General features: G+C 38.3%; 1 protein-coding gene across 1 annotated transcript in view; it reads left to right on the top strand.

Moving 5' to 3' along the window:
* The window catches only part of LOC119408665 (collagen alpha-1(XXV) chain), a 54,722-nt gene that overhangs the window by 18,681 nt on the left and 14,106 nt on the right, over positions 1 to 21,935 (top strand). Inside the window, exons 5-10 of the mRNA XM_037675543.1 lie at positions 492 to 536; positions 1,410 to 1,436; positions 5,941 to 5,985; positions 17,051 to 17,083; positions 18,896 to 18,931; positions 21,322 to 21,366. Of these exons, the coding sequence (XP_037531471.1) occupies positions 492 to 536; positions 1,410 to 1,436; positions 5,941 to 5,985; positions 17,051 to 17,083; positions 18,896 to 18,931; positions 21,322 to 21,366 (231 nt within the window). The remainder of the gene's footprint in view (positions 1 to 491; positions 537 to 1,409; positions 1,437 to 5,940; positions 5,986 to 17,050; positions 17,084 to 18,895; positions 18,932 to 21,321; positions 21,367 to 21,935) is intronic.

Raw genomic sequence — 21,935 nt, forward strand, 5'->3', positions numbered from 1 at the left:
GTATCATATCAAATATCATATAGTACATGATGTATCATATCAAATATTATATAGTACATAATGTATCATGTAAAATATCATATAGTACCGTAATGTATCATGTAAAATATCATATAGCACAGTAATGAATCATATCTAACCCTTATAGTCCGAAAAAAACGGTATGCTCAAACCTACGAGTTCCTGTTAAGAGCCGAGCTGCAGCATTTTGGATGAGCTGGAGACGTGAAAGAGACTGACCCCAGCATAAAGCACGTTGTCTAGTCGGGTTGTAACGAATGCATGGACCATTTTTTCAAGGTCATTTCTGGTCGACATGGACTTAAGCTTAGCTTTCTGCCTTAACTGGAAGAAGCTTTTTTGCACAACCCAGTAAATGTAGTGCCACATGTGGAAAAAAAACCTCAAATTTGTCATGTTCATACTGTCATAAATTTTGGTTCTTGTTGCCTAAACGGCTAACTGAATGCAGCCACTGTGTGTGTCAATAGGGGGATGTTGGCATCCCAGGACTGGACGGTATTCCAGGGTCCAAGGTCTGGAGCACGTTTTCTGAGTGCTTTTAATAAATTCACCATCATTGCATTTTAAGTTATTCTGTGAAACCATTTCAGGTTTTGTTTATCCCTTATTGGTTAAAACAAATGTTTGTTTGTTTTTTTTTACTTCATTTTGCACTATTTGACCATTCGTCTGTGTCGTGTTTAATTTGATATTTTTACCTGTTTTTTTCTCTAAATGGTTATTTATATATTTATGACGCATGAAAATTCCATTGTGTGAAAATAAACCAGTATCTCACTGGTCTTCAACTGTTGGAGACACAAAACAATAATAAATTTTAAAAAAATAGCCAATTTTCACATGGGATCATTGTAAATGGACATATTTGCGTTTGTCGCACAAAAGTTACACAAATTTTCTTATTTTGGTTCAAATTTTTCAGGTTATGCACATAATATTCCTACCATTGTGCCATACATTTGCACGACTTTCTCACAACCAAAGTTTTCAACACGTGTGACTAGTGCAGAACAGTCACATCTCCAACATCCCAGAACATGAAAACGAGGGACTGCAACTAAGTCCAGAAGCCTTTCGAATATTCCCAAACACTTTAGAAACTCTCTCTGATGCTGTTCACAGTTGGTCTCATTCAAGTGAGATACTGGTTTCAATGTGATAAAATTACCTCTCAATTAAAATAAATTAATGTAAATTTGGATCAGTCCAATCTGAGCCTCATTTTTACTTGAGATAAGTTGATATGTGGATGTATGACTGGGGTAAAAGGAGCCATAACAAACATATTCCTGTAACGCAGCATGAGTTTAACCCCAGATATGATCTGAAAACCACCTCCTCCTGACCTGTCCGGTGTTTTAATACTCTGCTTTCTTTTTCCACAGGGTGAAAAGGGAGACATGGGTGAAAAGGTAAGGCAGTAATTCAGCTCTCCAGCTATAATTCTTAGCATCCCGTGTGTTAAGAGTAGCCTTTTTTTGTTAAAATCCAACGTGTTTTCTCAGAGATGACTCAAACTGAAGATCTGGCCATGAGTGAATCGGTGATTAAATGAATCATAAAACTGCGCCCAGATTTCTCCGAGCAATGACCTCTCCGGTTCTTTAAAAAAGAAGCTTTATTCTTCTCATTCCTCGACTCTAATGGCGCCCTAACTCACTCTTGTTGGAGTGGGAGGTGTGAACGCTGACCAAGTCGACGAGGATGGGGAAGGAACCGGTGATTCATTGTGCTTCCTCGACCACAAAATTGGCCATGGGGCAGTTGTTTCGAGTCCAATCAGGGTTATTCTCTCCATCGCCAACATACCTGGTACACTGTAATAATGTGGCTTTGTGAAAACAAATCTCATAGCAACCGCTGCTCACACGTTATGGGTGTCCTGCAGAGAACTAGCTGGATGTGAATAACAGCTCGACGTGCCGTTACTGTAACTGCACCCAGCAGATTCGAACGATGCCGGGGCACGCTGTTTCAAAAAGTCATGAGCGTAAGTCAGCGGTCTGAGGAGGTAGACTGGTTTCCAAAGTTTCAGTTTGAAACCCAGTGTTCACGCCTACCCTCACACAATATGACGCATTTATAGTTGTTACTTGGTAGCAGAAGTTGCCATCCCCCTTTTTTTAAAGACCCCATAAAAATAAATTTTATCGTCTCATGATTTCTTCTCTTGCATAAGCTTCGACTTGTTTTAACAAAAGACCGGGGCTCCTTTCTTAGATAATATTGGTCTGTATGAAAATAAAGAGGGAAAACTATCTGCGAGGGAAGCCTTAAAAGATAATTTATTTGTTCAGCTGAATGTAATTTTAGCTCATTTCCCGACCTGTCAGCCCTCTTAGGGAGTTCGGACCCTTAATGTCGAGAGTGTCTTCACTGAAGTAAAGCCAGTTTTGTCAATGGAAATTGTAGTTCTTGGCTTTGTTCTGAAGCTGAAGAAGAAAAAAAAGGCAAATTCTGGACACTAAATTGTTATAATCCGGACTCCATAAAGTAGTAATTTCAGTTTCCAAAGGATAGACTTTTTGATGGAAAATCTCTCTAATTGTTGCAGTAATCCCATTTTTCTTAAAACTTTGCACTGAAACAAAAGCTTTGAGTTTATATCTGTGGACCTCCCAGTCGTATGATATGAGATCTGATTTTTAGTGAAAACCATGTGGATTTATTAAAAGCGAACTGATCAGTTTTTTGCCAGACAGCACTAAAATCTGGTCCAAGTACTAAAAGCTTTCATTTTGAGAGAAGCCAGACATGTCGACATAAACTGTTGTTTTTGGCGTTAAGTGTGAACCAATTAGCCAGCAGGCGTATTCAGAGACCATGTTAGCCTCAAACACCTTTAGATTCCGACACAAGAGCTGAGAGTTCATCTTGTTCTTGGGTTTACAGTTGAACCAAAGTCTTGAAATCACCTATTAATAAAATGAGCAGCCAGCTTAGAAACCTGTAAGACAGCTTGATGCTAACCAACACGCAAATAAGCTAACATGAAACAGCTTTGGCTGTTCTTATCACTTGGGTTCTTCTTTGTGTATGTGTTGTTTTTATTTTAAGTTTTAGTTCTGTAAAACTTTTAAGATGGAGTATTAGGGCCACGCTAAGAAAAAAAAATAACATTACGAGGAAAAAAACGTCATAAAATTACGAGAATAAAGTCGTATGAGAATAAAGTTGAAATATTATGAGAATAAAGTCATAATTTTACGAGAACGAAGTTGTAATATTACTTGAATAAACTCGTAATATGCCCTGGGTCGGCTCGCACCTGCTGAGGACAGCATCCAATGCGAGTCGTGTTTATGAAGTAGTCCGCGATCACTTTCGGGTCACAGTTTGTGAAATATGCCTCCATCCACATTATGTGACGACTAAATCCGTCAATGCAGCCATTAATTGCAATGCCATACGGCTTCAGTTTATCATAAGAATCCATATGCCACAGTGCGTTGGGCCCCTGCTGTTGTACTGCCGACATCAACATTCATCATTTTACCGCAGTTGTAAGACTGCTTTATCGTGTCGGAATTCTGATAATATTACGACTTTATTCTGGTAATATTACAAGTTTATTCTCATAAAATTATAACGTTATTCTCATATTGTTTCTACTTTATTCTCAAAATACAAAAAAAATTCTCATATTATTTTGACTTTATTCTCATAAATTATGACTTTATTGTCATACGAGTTTATTCTCATAATACTATAACTTTATTCTTGTTCGTAATGTTTTTTTTTTTTTAGCATGGCCCTAAAGCTCCATCGTAACTTTTTAGGAGAAGGAAAAAAGTCTTAAAAAATATAAAGTTTGATTGCCTTAAAACAAAACAGAATAATCTACACTAACATTATTTTAGCTAATTAACATACCAACAGTTGACTCATAGCAGTAGATATTTACATATTTTGTTGAAATAAGTTTGTTTTAAGCATGGATTTTTTTTTTATTAAATTTAAAAATATATCAGTCAATAAGTTATATGAAAATAATTGTAAACAGGTTTGCAGGCTAGCACACCATGTAGCTAATCACATAGTGGCTCAAGCATAAGGAACACCCTGGTTTAACTTTTTTTTTTTTTCTGAATGTAAATAAGTCTTTACTAAATTAACTTTGTTGGTTTAAAAAAAACACTTGAAAAGTAGCAAAAAATTAAAAAACTGTCAGTAAAAAGTGTTTGCTGAAAAGGATTTAATTAGAACCCAACGAGCAACAATTTCAATCTTGTGTCTCCAGGTAAATATGGACTGCAAAATTGTCATTTATTTACCTCACAAACAACTGACAATATGTAGGACATACAAATAAAATCTTCACATCATTAAAGAACTGTAGAGATTCTGAACTAGAACTTTAACCCAGAACTTTACTTAATTTAACTTTAATTCAGAGTTTGACCATTTTTAGACTTTTCAGTTGTTGCATTTATTTTTTAATCAAAAAATCTCTTTCTTGAGTTGAGAGTTAGCAAAAACACAATAGCTTACAGACTAATACTAAAAATGTATATTGATATTTGCATATTGTTGGCAGATGATGGTAGATCAGTGGTCAATGCTGCGGTCTTGTAGTCCTGAGTTTGCAAGTTTGATCCCAGATTGCGTCAAGAACGATATCTGGTGTAAAATAATTGTCAGATCTTTCATGCAAATCCGCTCACTGTGGCTAACCCTGAAGAAGGGAGCATTTGAAAGAACAATATTGTTAGTGGCAGATGAAAACAGAATAATAATTAAGTAATTGATAACATCAAGTCTCGCTGAGGGGGTGGCTGGGGAAAGAGATGTCTGGGTCTCCCTGCTTAAGCTGCTGCCCCCATGACCTGACACCAGAACAAGTGGAAGATGGATGGATTTTGAGTGTTTTGAGACTTTATGTTATATAATATTTACAGTAGGTGACATTGCAGAAAACAAAATAGAGCTTTGAAAAACAGAAATATCCAGGAAGAACTTCACATTGCAACTTGGAACTAAATTGCGTACAAAAAGTGTAACAGTGCAACTTCTAGGATGGTTCCGAAGTGTCTGTAAAACAGTTCTTGAGGCCTAATCACACTGTGGTAACACTTGGTTAGTGTTGCCTTTGGTACCTTAAACTAGGCTTGCACGTCTAGTAAACTTTCACCTTTAGACCAAATCTAGCCTAGATGTCTGAACATTGTAGATGTCTTTTCAACCCCAAAATGAACTCTGTCTTGTACAGTAACTTTCTCTTGGACTTGTACAGTTGCATTGGATGTCAAATGAGACAGAACGTAGGTGAAAGGTGATTTGACATTCGCCTTTTTTTTTTTTTTTGAGACCCCAATGCGGCCGTTGTGTGAAGTCCATGTTTTTCCACCACAAATGATGGTTGTGCACACACAAAGAAATGGGATTGCTAGAATCTTTGCCATAACATGTATAAGAAACCTGAACGGTGCTACAATATTTCAGTGTACTTCAAGATATTTCCTTTCTAGGTCTACCCAAAAAGAAAAGTCCAATGAAACTGGCATCTAGCTACATCCCAAACTTGGTCAGAAATGGCACTGACGTCAAGAAAATGTGGGGTTCTCTTGGCCAAAATACAAATGTTGTGAATTAAACCGTTGAAGCCAAGAGCTTAGGGCCTCCACAACTACCCCACGTAAAGCATTGCATCACTTGAAAATAGTCCTACTTGAAACACGTGGTGACACAAAGATAAAGGACCATTACCAAGCTAATGCACGGTAATGCTACTTAATTCTGGCTGCAGTGCACTTTGCTTTTTCTTCCACCATCCATTACACTGTTTCACATGGCAGACAGAGAACGTGCCCTGCTGTGAGTCTGCTGAAACAATGATCTTTAAACGCTTTGTTTTTCAGCCATGTTTCATTCCTGCATTTTAAAGCCCGAATATGATTACTTGTGATCTCATCTTAGGGCGATATGGGAGAAGACGGACCCAAAGGTGACATGGGGGAGAAGGTATGTAAATTATTTGACTTTTTTTTCCTCTTTGTTGGTATCTTGGAACCCACTCAGAGAAACGGTAGACAAGTCAGGCCATGGCCAAGAAACATTACTCAGTGTTAATGTTCGCCATCTGAGCGGAGGTCTGCGAAGACCACCAGAGGCAGCTGAGGTCATGTAACACCGGGCCGCACAGCAGCAATCATCCTGATGTTTGATTTGTCATTTTGCTTTATACAAACTTAATTTTGAAGCTACGCTGACGCTAAACGAGGGGAGACCATTTGTCATCGAGACAGCTTGTCAAATTGGGATCCATTCTCAACAAAAGGCAGAACCGAGCTTCACTAAACAGATTTATGTTTCTGTCCAGAAAGCTTTTATTTTCAGTTAGAGCTCGTCTTGTATGAGTCCTGACATCACGTCGAGAGGTATTCTGCTTCTTATCCGAATCCCGGCGTGCCGCCTTTGCTGTTATCTCAAAGCAGACTGCAGCCTTGTTTTAATTTTACCATCTCCTGAAAACACGGACCTCTTTTCACTTCCAACTTGTTTTAAACCATATCTGAAGGCACTTATTGATTTGAACAAAAAGATTATGTGAAAATCTTGATTCAGCTTCTTAACATTTCTGGGAAACGAACAGGGATTCTTCAGAGATTGCCAAAAAGTGGTCACACAAGTGCTGATCCGAGACAATCATCCCTGAAAACTTTGATGTATTATACACTGGAGGAGTTTCCATTTTTCCCCTCTCTGTTTCTGAATACTGTTAGATTTGAAAACAAAATGTAACTCATAGACCAGCAGCTGAAAGTGGAAGCAGTGTACTCAAAATGTCAATGCCAATTTATTGCCGTTCAACGGCGAACAACTTTGATAACCTCTCATTTTATGGGCTCTGTGGGTAATTTTTTTTAAGACTGCCGAAGTCGGCAGCCAAGAAGGACACAATTCTGAGGGAACCAGATGATATCTGCGGGAAATGAATGAACAAAAGAGAAAGGTAGGCGTGGGGCGATAAAACTTTGCAGCTCGAGCAGCGCTTTGATCTACTGTACCTCGGTGTAATGAAAAGGAGGGGAAAAAGTGATGGATTTTGTGCTGCAGGAGTGAAAAAGAAAAAGTGGAAATAAATCCATCTATAGCTACTCAGTTGCTTCAATGTTTTACAATAAAGAGAAATATTCAGTGAAAAGACTTGCTGATTCAGTATTCACAGTATAGTGATCCGGTTTCCCTTTATTCCTTTTTTCTTCTGTTCGTTTTTGAAGTTTCAGTATTTGTCGCTTTTAAACTTTTATAGCATTTAATTTTATTAATGTAAGTCACCCCCATGAAAGTACATTGAGCTCTAATTCCTTCAAAAAACGTTTTCTTTGAAAATCGCTTCAACATATTGGCTTTAGTTTTGTCTTCTTATGTCTCCTTTAGCTTTTAGTTAGCATTTTGCTTTTTTTTTTTTTTTGGCTTGCTACTTTTGGCTTTAAACAAATTTTGCTACTTTGAGCTAAAGTTTAGCTACATTTTGTTATTATTTTACTCCTTTAGCTTTAAGCAAGCAATTTGCAAATATTAGCTGCTGTTTTGCCATTTCAGCTTTTGGCTGCCTTTTTTTTATTTCTACTTTTAGACAACTTTTTTCTACTTTTATGTTTTAAGTAGCATCATGCAGCTTTTAGCTAGTTTTATTTATTTATTATATTTATTTATTTTTAGTTTTTAAAATATTTTGCTTCTTTTAAATTTTTTCTAGTTTGCTACTTTTAGCAAGAACTTTACTAACATTAGCTTTAAGCTAGCATTTAGTTTTAGCTAGTAATTTCAACTCAGTTTTTATTTAGCTCGTTGCTCTTTTAGAGCAGCTATCTAGATTTTGCAATATTTTGCCACTTTTAATCAACATTTTGCTACGTTTTGGTTCTAGTTAGTATTTTCCTACTGTTAGCTAACATTTGGCTACTTTGGACTTTCAGATTATTTTTTGTTACTTTTACATTTTAGATGGCGTTTTGCACTTCTTAGCTAGTTTTATGTACTTTTGTATTTAATAGTGTTGCTGTTTTTACATTTAAGCTTGTTTTGCTACATTCAGTCAGCGTTTTACAACACTGGTAGAATTTTACTACTTTCAGCTAGAAGCTAGCGTTTTGCTTTTTTTAGCTTTTAACTTTCATTTAGCTCTTTGTAGCTTTTAGCTAGAACTTGTCTCCTTGTAGCTTTTAGCTAGCGTATTACTAACATTGCTATTATTATATTTGGCTTTCAGCAAAACATTTGCTTGTTTCAGATATTTTACTTTTTTTACATTTTAGGTATTTTGCAACTTTTTGCTTTTTTTTGGCCACTTTTAGCTTTTAGCGTTTTGCTACTTTTTCCTTTCAGCAAGTTTATCTCCTTTTACATTTAACTAGCATTTTACTACATTTACCTCTGAACTAGTATTTTCATATTTTCAGCTTTTAACCTGTGTTGTACACTTTTTAGCTAGCATTTTCCCCTAAAGCTTTTAGCGAGTGTTCTGCTCCTGTTAGCTTTAAAACTCAGTTTCAGCTCTTTCAGCATCTTCCTTTAAAATAATTCAGCACTTTCACAGAAAGTGCCTTTTCTTTAAGTTTAGGAGTTAAGATGGAGGAGATTACCTCATCTTCAACTGTCAACGTTGGGTAAGACAAAGGCTCTCAACATATGGAATGAATAATTCCAATCAAGATACGTTCAGATGAGTTTAACATATGTCACAGTGATATTTGGTGCCAGAGAAGTAAATGTATGCTCAAGCAGAGCTCCTGTCAGCGCAGCTGTGGTGTCTGATCAATGGCTCCTCCATGATGTTATTGTTGTTCCAACTCGTGGTGGAAGAAACCAGAGAACAGAGAGACACGAGAGGGGAGAGGAGGGCATCTTTGGTCCTCCCCACCAGGGAAGCCAAAGTTAACAATATGCAGCACGCTCCGCACACAAAATGTGGAAACACTGAGCGTTAGGCCGTCTAAGCTTCGTTATGTTGAGCAGGGAGACCTCTGGGAGCTCGGAGCAGGGAGGGAAATGAGAGCTTGGTTTTTGTAGCGGGGAGCTCTGCGGTTTGTGAAAGACAGATAAATGACAGAACATGGTCACTTAGACTTAAACTGACTCTTAGAGATGAGATTAAATAACAATCTGCTGAAATGTGTTTGCTTAGAAAAGACGAAGATAAAGGTCACTTTACATTTTCTAGTGTTACCTTTAAAAGTCACAGGAGGGCAATGGTTCAGTTGTTCCACTACAAAATGGGACACCCCTTCAAGAAACCAATTTTTCTTAGTAATTTTATGTAAGCCGTCGCAGCGCTCATGTAAAACCAGTTCGCGCTCAACAGACTTCAGCACACTGTATTTGTTTTTATGGGTTTTTTTAAGGACAATTCAGATCTTTTAGAGTGTTTCTGCACAACGGTTATTAGCAATTAGTATCTTATCTGCAGTAGACAGCTCCTTGAATGACCTCACTTAGAAAAAACGGTTAAATTTAGACCGGACTGAATGAGGCTAAGTTTAAAATGGATTGCTGTCTTTTTAAAATGACTCTTTTGTTTCAGAGCGCTTCTTGTGCTGTTTGTACTTATGGTAAAAACTAGCATTGTATTTCTGGCAGAAAAACAATGTACTGTAAAACTGACCAAAGTGTAATGGTTTGTAAAATAGCATTCACATTAACATCTGTGACATTTTTAAAACTGGACTCAATTTTAAGTGAACTTAATAAGTCAGACAGTTAAATCAGTCCTTTCTGATCTTGGCTCTGTTAAGACTCTAGCCATTAGCTTCTCCTCCCCATCAGAAGGCAACTCTACCTCAAACTGACTTCTACCTGCAACATGTAAGACGTTTATTGTTCATAACCTCTTTTCACTGTTCCTGTACATTTAATCGACAATAATACCAAACATGCATTGAAATACCTCAAACATGGTGGAACAACAGTTGTGGTGACAACAAGCCACTTCTATCAGAGAAAATATTTATATTTGTGATAATTGTTTTTTATAGTAGCAGTTTAATTTGGTTTAAAGTCTGAGGCAACACAAATCCATCTATCAGACCTTTACAAGCCCACCCATTATCAGTTTTACTTGAATTTGCTTATTTTGTGAAAAAAAAAAAAAAAAGGTACATTAAAAACATTTTTGGGATATATTTCTGTCCAAGTCGTGACCTTTAGAGTCATAAATTGTCACGACTGTGAAGCAACAACAATAATTAACTGTGGATCAGGATATTTTTCTCATTTTCCCACTTTGTTATTAGTTTTTATTCGCAGTGCACGTTACCTGCTGTGTTGCTTTCAGAAGCCGCCATCGACTGAAAAGAGCCATTTCCAGCTGTGCGCGCACATCAGTCTCCGGCCTCATTTCAAAACAAATCATCCCTACAGCTAAAAACTTTACTTCTGATCCATTTACTGCCAGAGTACTTAATTAGGTGTGAAATTAACTGTGACTCATCTCGTTGGAAAAGTTTAAAATCACAGACAGAAAAGTCCTTCAAATGCGTTTTTTTTTGTTTGTTTGTTTGTTTTGGTTTTGTTTCCCACTGCTGAACGTCCAAAGGTGGACAGCATTAAGTAAAGTACCACCTGAACCACTGAACAGTTTTTAAAGAGCATTTAGTCAGTATTCATTAGATGTGTGTATACAGTTGATCCACTTTTAGGGTCACAACAATTCAAAATGGCCACCAAAGCCAATTGTTTTTATAAAACACAAAAACAGCTCAGTCCATTTTACCTACAAGAACTCTGCAGGTGTTGGATGCTGTCTATCACGGTGCACTAAGATTCATAACTGGCTGCAACTATCGTACCCACCACTGCACCCAGTATTCACTGGTTAACTGGTCATCATTAACTTCACGCAGACTCTCTCACTGGTACATTTTCATCTTTAAATCACTTCTTGGTCTGCTGCCTTGATACATCTCCTCCTACATGTCTCTGCGTGAGTGCAGCTACAGCGTGCACTCTCAGGACATTATTACCTGCAGTGTTCCCTCAATGCAGACTGAACTAGGCAAAAGGGCCTTCTCCTACTCCGCTTCTGTTTCCTGGAATATCTTGCAAAAAGACCTGAAGCTCTCGACCTTGACCTCTAAGTGACTTTAAACATCTGTTAAGTTCCTGGCAAGAACCAATGCAGACATGTTCCTGTTTATAGTTTTCTAAATTGCCTTTTCCACCTGTTGTTTGTTACTATTCCTCTTGATTGTCCTTTTGGTTGCTATTGTGTTTTGATTGTTTTGATTTGTAAGAAGAAGAAAAAAGAGAGAGAGACTTAAATTTGTATACCTATGCCTATTTTATGATTGTCTATTGTTTTCGTTGTTATTCACTGTTGTCATCACTTTTGGTTAAGAAATCAGGTCTCTCTTGTAAATGAGTCCCTGAGGCTCAATGGGATTAACCTGTCTAAATAAAGATTGAATGAAAAAAAAAAAGTATATATATATATCATATCATATGTTTAAAACTCAAGGCCTGGGGGCCAAATGTGGCCCTCGTTGACATCTGGCCCCCAAGATGTTTTTTTTAAATGTGAAATACTTTTATCACTTTAATTTTTTTTTTTTCCAATAATCTTTGATATTGATGTCAAAAGTGCAACAGAGAACGTCAAATGAGACCAATCGAACTGTTGTTGAGGAACCTACAACCAAGAAAAGATGTTGGGTTTAACTTGAGTTAATGTAGATTCAAAAACCAGCCCTTAGTTTGAAAAAAGTTTTAATTTTGGCCCCCTTTAGTAAGTGGGTTTGACACCCCTGATATGGATGGATGGATGGATGGATGGATGGATGGATGGATGGATGGATGGATGGATGGATGGATGGATATTTTCTACTGGACTGATTTTAATTAAGCTTTCAGAAAGTAATGATTGGATGTCTGTCTATGACTCATTAACTTTTGGAGTCAACCCAATTCAACATGTCCACCACAGCCAACTGATTTTAGAAAACAGAAAAATGGCTTAAACTCATATTTTTGTTCACAAGTGACGGTAGGACGAAGCAGGAGATGGATTGCCGAATTGAGGCCTGGTCCCTAATGAGGATGTTGCTTCAGTCTGTCGTGGTGAGGAAAGAACTGAGTTGAGTTGAAAGGCAAAGTTCTCGATTTACTGGTCTGTCTACATTCCAACTCTCACCTACGGTCATGAGGTTTGGATCACGACCAAAAGAATGAGATTTTGGGTACAAATGACTGAAATGAGCTTCCTTCTTAGGGTGGCAAAATTCAGCCTTAAAATTAGGGTGAGGAGCGCCGTCATTCGTAGGGAGTGAACGCAGTCAGTTGCAGTGGTTCAGGCATTTAATTAGGACACCTCCCTTTAGAGGTTTTTCAGGCACGTCCCATCAGTTGGAGGCACCGGGGAAGACCCAGAACCCACTGGAGGGATTGTGTATCTTCTCTAGTCTGGAAACGCCTTGGGGTCCTACTGGAGGAGCTGGAGAGTGTCTTGGGGTACAGGGATGTTCAATAGAAGGTTTCTCTTCTGGACTTGTTGCTTCCGTGATCCAACTACAGATAAATGGTAAAAGATGGATATGGCTACAACTCAGTTTTATTGATATTGAGCCAAAATGTTGTTGCTGAAACTCATCCCCACTTCATTCCTGAAAGTTTTCACTAATTAACTCTCTGATTTTGATTGTCTGTCAGCAAAATATCTAATAAACAACCAGATGGGTTTTAATAACATTCCTTGAAATTTTTCACTGGATGTCCTTTTATAAGAAATTACAATTTAGAGTCGATTCAAGATGGTCACCAACTGACCTTAACCGACACAAAAATGGCTGAAACTCTGTTGATTGTTACAGTTGAAGAAAATTTGGATGAGGTCATAGTGGAGAGTCTTTTAAAGCACATATTTTGAGCGCTCACAGATTGGGAAAGATTTTGTAAAATCTGTTTTGTTTTTTTTTATTCCACTGAATTCCTTTGAACACTTTCCAAAACAGATTCAGTCATTTGTAAGTGCTTGTCTCTGATCTGTTCACCACAAACCTTTAAACCCCCTGATCCTATCTTGTGAATTGGCCACATATAAAGTGCTGGCAGGTTTTTATGTCTTCTGAGCCTCAACTCTTTAAGCTAATGGCCATTATCTGGAATATGAAAGTGCCACGTTTGGGGCGGGAAGACGTTTGTCCCAGCTCCATCCTGGCTTTGCAAACGAAACCCCTCCATCCTCTTCTTTGCTCCATCCCGTTCCAGAGCAAGTAGTTGGGAAGTGGTCCAACTTACCACCTCCTCCTTCTTTTATTTTGACTGTTCCTTTGTCAAGCGTCTCCACAGTGAGTCACACTCCTCCGTCTCACTCTGTCCTCTGCATCCACTGTCCTCAATCCAACTACCTCCATGTCCTCTAACTGCATCCATATATCTCCTCTTTGTCTTTTTCTTGGTAGCTGCATTTCTAACATCCTTCCACCAATATTCACACTGTCCCTCCTCTGGACATTCAATTCAATTCAGTTCAATTCAAAAATACTTTATTACATGTCCAAAGCATCTCAGTCTGGCCTCTCTAACTTTATCTCCCAGTTGTTCAACCTGTGCTGTACCTCTGATGATCTCGTCCCTAATCTTATCCATCCTTGTAACTCCTAAGGAGAACCTCAACATCTTCATTTCTGCCACTTTCAGTTCTGTCTCCTGTCTGTTTGTCAGTGCCACCGTCTCCAGACCATACAACAAAGCTCATCTCACAACTGTCTTGTAAACTCCTTGTAAACCTTTCTCCGTCCACTCCATCCTGTCTGGACTATTCTTCTTTACCACACTCCCTGTTTTCCTGGACAGTGGACACTAAGTACTTGAAGTCCTACACCTTTGTGACCTCTGCTCCTTGTAGCCTCACTGTCCCACCTGTCTCCCTCTCATTCACACACATGCACTCTGTCTTACTACAGCTGACTTTCATTCCTCCTTTTTCAAGTGCAAGTTGCCAGATTTACCAAGCATCCATAATGACTTCTTCAGGTTATTATCTTTAAACACCAACATGCAGTGACCGCTTTGGGTGACCGTAACGAAGGAGACATGGTGACGGCCTTCTGTTTCACTCAACCCTGTGGTTACATTTCAAGCTGCAGTCTCAGCTCAGTAATTGGCCCAGATGGGACATTTCAGCACTCTCTTGTGCCACACCTCAGCTCACCCCCATCTCACAACTCTGCACCACTTTTTCCATTTTATAACCGCTCCATTTGGAAGACATTAGACTTTAGTCCACAGTCTCACATGGCTCTTGAGCTCGGTGTCGCTGGTGTCAGATCTGCTGTGACAGAAATCATCAGTGGGGTTTTCACTTCAGCAGCAGGGGAGGGAAGTGTTAATTCCTTCTGTTGCATCCTCTTGTCCTTCTTTTTAGAAAAGTGAGCCCAATTCTTATTAAATAAATCATATATATACCGCACAGTAAAGTCTACAGTGTGTGTTAGCAGTACATCTTATGAGCGTAAGACCAGAGTTTATTGAAGCACAAAAAGTACTCATTGGATTAACAACTGATTACCTTTTGGAGTCGGTCCAATTCAATATGGCCGCCACTGCTGGATCAACTTTAGCAAACACAAAAATGGCTAAAACTCGGTCGCTTTTACAAATTATCGATTTAAAATTTGATGTGGTGACCGCTGAAAGTCCCCCACGTTACATATTCATTCATTCATTCAACCTGTATTTATACAGATTAATCACGTTGAGCCTTGGGAACTCATTTACAAGTGTGACCTGTTTAGACAGACAAAAAGTAGAGAAACTTGACAACAGGGTGAGGAGGCAAAAAACCACAACTGGCACTTAGCCCTGGCCGAGGCAGAGTTCCAGAAATAAATAAAAAAGACCCCGCACATAAAGCAACACAGTGACGCAGACATTCCGCAGGGGGGAGGGGAGGCGGCAAAGACATATATAGTTTTAAATGTATAAATAATTTTTATTATTTTCACAAAAACTGTTGAAGTATACCCTGTCTGTTAGCAAAATATCTTATGGACCAATGGATAGATTGTAATGAAATTGTCAGGAAGTAAACTAGCAGCTAATTAGGTTTTGGACTCGACCTGACTCACGATGGCCCTCATTGCATACTCTAATAAATGTCAGAGTGCTAACAGGTCCTATTTAAAGTGCACGTGACATGCGTTTCCTACAAGTACAAAAAAATGGAAGAAAACATCTTAATATTTAAGAAATTTGGCATAATTCACATGATGGTGTCCATTTACTTAACTGGCATTGTTTTTTTACTTGACGTAGCCAAAGTGAAACAGGAAGTGACATCAAAGGGGAACTCCCTGGTCTTGGTTTATACAAGCTCTGTTTTTTTGTCTCTCTCCGATAGTGACTGAAAATAATCTAAAATAAACATCAGATTATTCTCTGTTCTCTGTGTTGTTAGCCATTGTAGCGATTCTCTGTTTTCATGCAGGTGTTCGTGTTTGACATCACTTCCTGTTTGTGCAAATGCAAATATCTCAACAGTAAATCTCGGCAGCGTGAAATTTATTTTACAATACGTTATTAATATTATTATTATTATTATTATTATTATTATTATTATTATTATTATTATTATTATTGCTAACACCGCAATCATATTTTGATAAGGAGCTTTACAAGAGGCTACTGTTTGTAATATTTGTTGTATGTTTTAAGTGCAAATGGGTGACATTCTCACCTGCACACACATTTTCCATGAAACAATGAGTATAAACAATAAGTATAAATCTAGCTGCACCACATACCAAAATGTATCATTGAACTATCAATTTTGCAAAGAGCTGCAAAACCTCAGAGGTTATTACAGTAAAAGTACCACGCAGTACTCCGTGCACCAATAATATATTTGATGAGTTATTGCAACTGATTTTGGTATTGCAATATTATCCATGTTTTCCTAACGTGGTGCAGTAAAGCGACTCTGATTTGAATGTTTGTTTTTGTATTTAAAAAAAAAAAAAAAGAAAACTTAAAAAGTTGAACCCCTCTGTAAAACTTGTCTGCTTTATTATCATTTTTAGGTCGACCGCAACACGCTCTGGTTTTTGAGTAAATGTGGCCAAAAGGATTTCTACTTCAAATCAAGCGGAAGATCTTATGTGTCATAAAATGGAATATACTCACTAGGATTTTGCTTTTTAAAGGGATAAGACGAATTGTGAAAGTGCTCAGATAAAACTGAAGGTTAGAGTAGAGGCTTCTTTGAGTCGGCAACAAAAAAACAAAACTGAAAGCTGCTATTTCACACTGACTTGTGTGCGACGCATCGTAATGGTTCCCATAAAAAGCTGCGGGCGAGATGCATTCCTGCAGTGACTTGTGAGCGTGAGGCGTGATGTGTAGTGAAAACCACAGAGTCCACACCAAAACTAAAGACCCGGCCTCCGCCTCCTCTCTGATCCTTTTTCCCACCAACCAATAATTACACTTATTGGCCCCCTTGTTTTATGTCTGCTGTAGCGGGAGCTCAGTGCGTAGCAGAGGGCCACGGGTTCTGGATGTCTGGACAACTTCACTGGAAAAATGCGATATAAGTAGCTCTGTCTCCATCCACTTCAATATATTACCTGAACTATTAAATTAAAGAAAGCTTTGGGTGGTTACAGTACATCTATCAGGTCTCCTTTCCTGTGGATTCCTTCTATTAGAGTGTAAGATTTCAGCCATCATGTCACCATCACTACACTGCTGCACTCTGAGGTTGTAAAAACAGAGGGGGAAAAAAAAATCTCATAAACGCCGTATCAAACGTCTGTGGAAAGGTGCACTCAGTGTTCATCAGTTAAAATAGCAAGCCGTCGTCTTTGTAATTGGATTTCATGAAAGTTGGAACCACAGAAATGCAGCTGTCGCACAGATATGTTCGGCTGTAAATTATCTTCTTTCCAAGTCGGCGTTTTGTAGCTTTGCACTCATGGCTTTGCTGTTGCTTTGACCTCTGTTGAGTTTTAACATAAAACATGTCACTCGTAGCTTCTCATGTTGAGTCTTTTCAATGCTTGTCCTCTTTTTTTCTTTTTTTTTTACTCAGGGTGATGCTGGCTCCTCTGCAGCAGGTATCAAGGTGAGCGCTAATGCTAACGTTAACAGTTCTTTTTTTTTTTGTCTGGCTACTTTTCTTGTTTTAAGTTGCTGCTAGCATTATCTCTTAGCATTAGCCCAGAATGACGAGCTAACATAAAAAAGTCTATGAATCTTGAAAATGTTTAAATATGGACTGACTAGTTTTGAAATATTAGATCTGTTTTAAACACAGCACATTTTCATAATGATAACTTTTCGGTGTGCTTCCTAAAATATATGATATTTGATATTCTAGAATTGTTCTAGAATTGCGCCGCTCAAGTTGGCTGCATGTTGGAGCAGCTCTGTTACTTTCATTCTAAGATTTTGCTTTTGGAAACATTAATTCTTCTTTTTCTGGATGTAAATCACATTTTTTGGATGATTGTTTCCTCTGGTATCAGATGTTGTGCAGCTGGAAGGATTTTTACTGAAACTTTTTTAGTTTAAGACATTTGTTATGATGCATAACCATGGCAACAAGGCAGTTTTATACAACCAGCAGCTGATTAACATCTCAAAAGCTCAAATAATATCTCAACTACAGCCCCAAATCTCAAATGAGTTAAAAAGGAAGTTCTGTGGACGCATTCTCATCTACCTGCCAGCTGTGCTCGAGTACCTGACCACTGAGATCCTGGAACTAGCAGGAAACACGGCTCATGACAGCGGAAGGACAGGATCGTCCCTCGGCACCTACAGTTGGCTGTCTGCAATGACAAGGAGCTCGGCATGCTGCTGGGAGGAGTGGCCATCACTCTGGGAGGAGTTCTGCCCGGCATTCGGGAGGTCCTACAGCCTGGGGGAACCGAGAGGCCAGCCGAGTCTGGGTGGACGGATCAGACGGCATCTGCAGCCAGTTTCTTAGGATCCACTGTGGGATGGACCTTTACAAGAGATCCTTCCTGCCTACAGCCATCAGCATCTATAACATCTCTTAGGCTTAATAATAATAATTTCACCAAAGAAAGCATAGTGCCTAAAGATAGTTGTTTAGGCTAACCTTAAAGTGGCAGCTCAGCCCGTTTAGTGTGGTTCTGTGGGAAAATCATTAGCAATTAATATCTTACCTGTTATAGGTAGCTCTTAGAACAACCTCAGTTTTGATTCTGACTGGATTGATAAGCTAACTGCTAACCACAACAGGGTTTTGACCGAAATTAATGGCTTCCATCCTAAAATAACTCCATTCTCAAAGGTTTCATAGAGTCTCATGTGAAGGCTGTTTTATAAACCTTAACATTGTCGTCCATTTTGATTATATGGTTATTTACTTGAAGTACTTGGGTAAGTGCAAATAGTGAAACCTGTTGTTAGCTGTGACACCTCTGGTGCAACCTGGTTAGTACTGGTAGGAATATCTTCTGCTAGAATACCAGTGTGATATTTACCATTTGGTGGTGGCGCAAGCTTTATTACTGTTTACATAAACCACTTGTTCATTATTTCATTCAGCTGAAGTCGTTAAAAGAGCCATCCACAGCAGTTAAGATATTAACTGTTCATAACACCTAACTTTAGAAGATCTAAACTGTCACTTAATTCACTTTCAAGCTAGTTATTCTTAATCTATGCTATAAAACAGCACCAGAGGCAACCAAACAAAACAGTCTTATGTATTATGAACTAGTCAGAAAAATATGACTTTTTGCACAGTTAGACAAAAAAGGGAATATTCATCATGTAGCTACGTTTAAAAGCTTTTAGCAGTGGACAATCAGTCAAACCTGGGAAAATGTCAAGCTTACAGTCACTGCTGTAAATCAACAAGGAAATTAGGTGGTTTAGAATAACCATTTTTTCACCTCTACAGGGCGAACCTGGAGAGCCTGGTCGAAGTGGAGTAAAGGTAAGAACTTTAACATTATGTAAAAGTCAAGGCAACATTTTGGTTGCTATTTGTTTCAGTATTTGGAGTTTGAAACATTCAGACACGTACAATCAGAAATCCTGTAAGAGACTTATCGCTGTGAAAGCACACATAGGCAGAAAAAAAATGTACAGAGGAAAGCTTTAATATTTTATGTCAGACATTACAGTTAGATTTCCTACACTCAAAAAACTTACACCTGGATGTAGTTTAGATTCCACAATTGTTTTATCTTAAATGTATTACTTTTAGTTAATTTTTACCTGTAATAAAGCAATAATATAAGATAAGCTAAACACTTCGAATTAAATCCGATTTCTATGCGTGCACCTGCCCATTAATCTTGAGGCAATGGGTAACTTTTTAATGAGTCTATATTTTTTGGGAAACCCACAATCATTTGTATCATTTTCAATTCAATAATTACACTAAAGATTGTTTATTTCCCTTTAAATGGTCCCACATTTGTTAGAAAAGTGCATTAGTGGGTTTAGCATTTTAGAGTATTGGGGTTGTGCCCATGAAAAACTTGTCAAATCTCTACCAATCAGCTTATTATTCACTCTTGTTTGGTGTTTATTGGATTGGATAATTGAAATATGAAGAAACAAGACATTGTGGCAATTTAGCAATTAATTCATTTAACCTCAGTAGCATGTGAAAGCCTCAATAGCCTCTGTAGCATGTGGAAGAACCATATACAGTACAGCCACAGCAGACTTACACCACTTTTTCATGCAGTTTACAACAATTTGTTGCAAGTCAGCCAGTTTGGCCCCTGATTGTCAACGCTGGGGTACTCAACTTTTTCATGGTCCTAACCCACATTCTCAAATCTGCTGCTCTAAAGTGACATAAGCAGGTTTCCAAAGTTATAACGTTTATTTCCAAATACCTTTTTTCATATTTCAATAACCAAGTTTAGTAGAACCAAGTTGGAAGAACTAATTAAAGAAAAAAACAGCTTTTAATTTCTTATTTAAAATATCCTAACTCAGAAGCACATTACATTGTGTTTGCTCATTTTATCTTCACTTCATTAGTTTCTGTTTTTAATTCAGGTAAAATCTCAGGTCTTATATTAACATCTCTGGGGACTCTAGATGTTTGTTCTGCTAATCTAAGTCTGCCAGACTTGGTCATTTTGTTCCTTAGCATCAGTGCAACTAAAACCCTTTAAATAATCAATGTTTGCTGCAAAGACCTCTCACCAAACCTGTTTTATTCTTTTTTTTTTCCCAAGGCAACAACAAAGTTAATTATGACGCTTGTGTTAACAGCTTAATGAAGGATTATTCAAACATTCCTGCAGCAGAAGATTAAATCTCTTTTAATACGTCTGAACTTGGCCATTCGGCTGAAATTGCTCCAGTAAATTGTCGAATAAAATCTTTAAATCGTATGTGTTGCACCCAAATAACTTGTCTCTTTCTTATGTTTGGACAAACTATTTCCAGCTAGAAAAGCTTTTTTTTTTTTTTTTTGTAGTGAATGTCTTTTAGCACAAGCACGTTTGGCCTAACTTGTTTAACTGCTTGCCATTTTCTTATTTTTTTCTTTTTTTACACATTTCCAAAACAAAAAAGAAAATTGTCATCACAATCGAGATCCCATGATCAAGATGCTGTTTCCACTTAAGAATCTGCCATCAAATCTTTATTAATGAGTCTTTTTCAAGTCCAGGAGAAAGACTTTTAATCATTAATTTTATGATGCTTTCACTGGCCCCGATGTCAATTTATAGCCTCCGTGCCAATTCCCCCATGTGCCGTTAAAGCTGATCATTTGGGTGCGGCATTAATTATTTCTTTCTCATGAGCCATAAATACAATGAACCTAATTGAGCATTAAATTATTCCGAGTTAGACGTTTTAGGTTTGAAATTTCACGGAGGCCACAAAAAGGACCTGACTTCTGTACTTTTCCACAGCTGAGTCAAATGGAGATTTTAACTCGACAGTAACTCTCAAACTCTAAGACTCCATAAAGCCGCTGCAGTTTTGGAAACCTTGACTCAGAAAAAGAAACTAGAACTTTTCACACCTGTCCTAACCAATAAAACGGTTTAAAATTTGGATCCAGATCTCGTTGTGAAGTGCTGAGCATTATACCGAGCACTAATCAAACTGTCGAGCCGTGGCTGCATGAGTTGAAAATGCATGCACCTCCTCTTCTGCTAACGCTCCCTACAAGCAAACGACTCCAGTCAGGAGAACGCTTTTCAGGACTACAGCAGCTCGACAGCCAGGGGACACACAAACGATAGAAATTAACACGTAGAGCTAATACAGAACCCAAAGAGAAGACAAATGAGGCCTGACTCGGCTTAGCTTGGCTTGGCTGTAACGTGTCACACTCTTCCTGTGTAGGGAGAACCAGGACTACCAGGGCTGCCTGGACTCCCAGGAATAAAGGTAATTGCTTCGCTGTTTTCATCCCCCATCCTGTCATCTCCCTGTTGTCCCTGTCCAGCCGCTTCAGCCCACAGCAGCACTCCGCTGACCAACTGTCGTTCCTCAGACATGATAGAATGCTCCAGCCAGCTTGGCTTTTTTTTTATGCTTTAAGGGATTAGCAGCCGGGATTAAAATGTTCCATCTGCAACAGTTGCAGTGACACAATAATGTGTTCAACGCAGTGAAACTTGAGGATTTCACTGCTTCTGATCTGCACGTGCCAGAATTCTGCAGGATAATTGTTCCATTAAGGCTTTTGAATAGCATCCCCATGGTAAGAGCTTTATCTCAGTTCCTGGTAGCTGGAATTAAGGGAGCTGGTGCAAAGTGTGCCAAACGGTATCACTGTTAAAAAAAAGTTTTATTTTTATTGACTTGTGTGGAGTCCTTATAAGCTGTTAGTATCATACCAGCAGTAGATGGCAGTCACAACAATCTGTTTGAAGAATTAGGCGGAAATACTTACAAAATTATCAAGATAAACTTTAGACCGAGTCCATCCAAAACATACCAGACCTAAAAATATG

This window comes from Nematolebias whitei, chromosome 1 (genome assembly GCF_014905685.2).
Source record: "Nematolebias whitei isolate Nwh7 chromosome 1, NemWhi1, whole genome shotgun sequence".
NCBI classification, from domain to species: domain Eukaryota; kingdom Metazoa; phylum Chordata; class Actinopteri; order Cyprinodontiformes; family Rivulidae; genus Nematolebias; species Nematolebias whitei.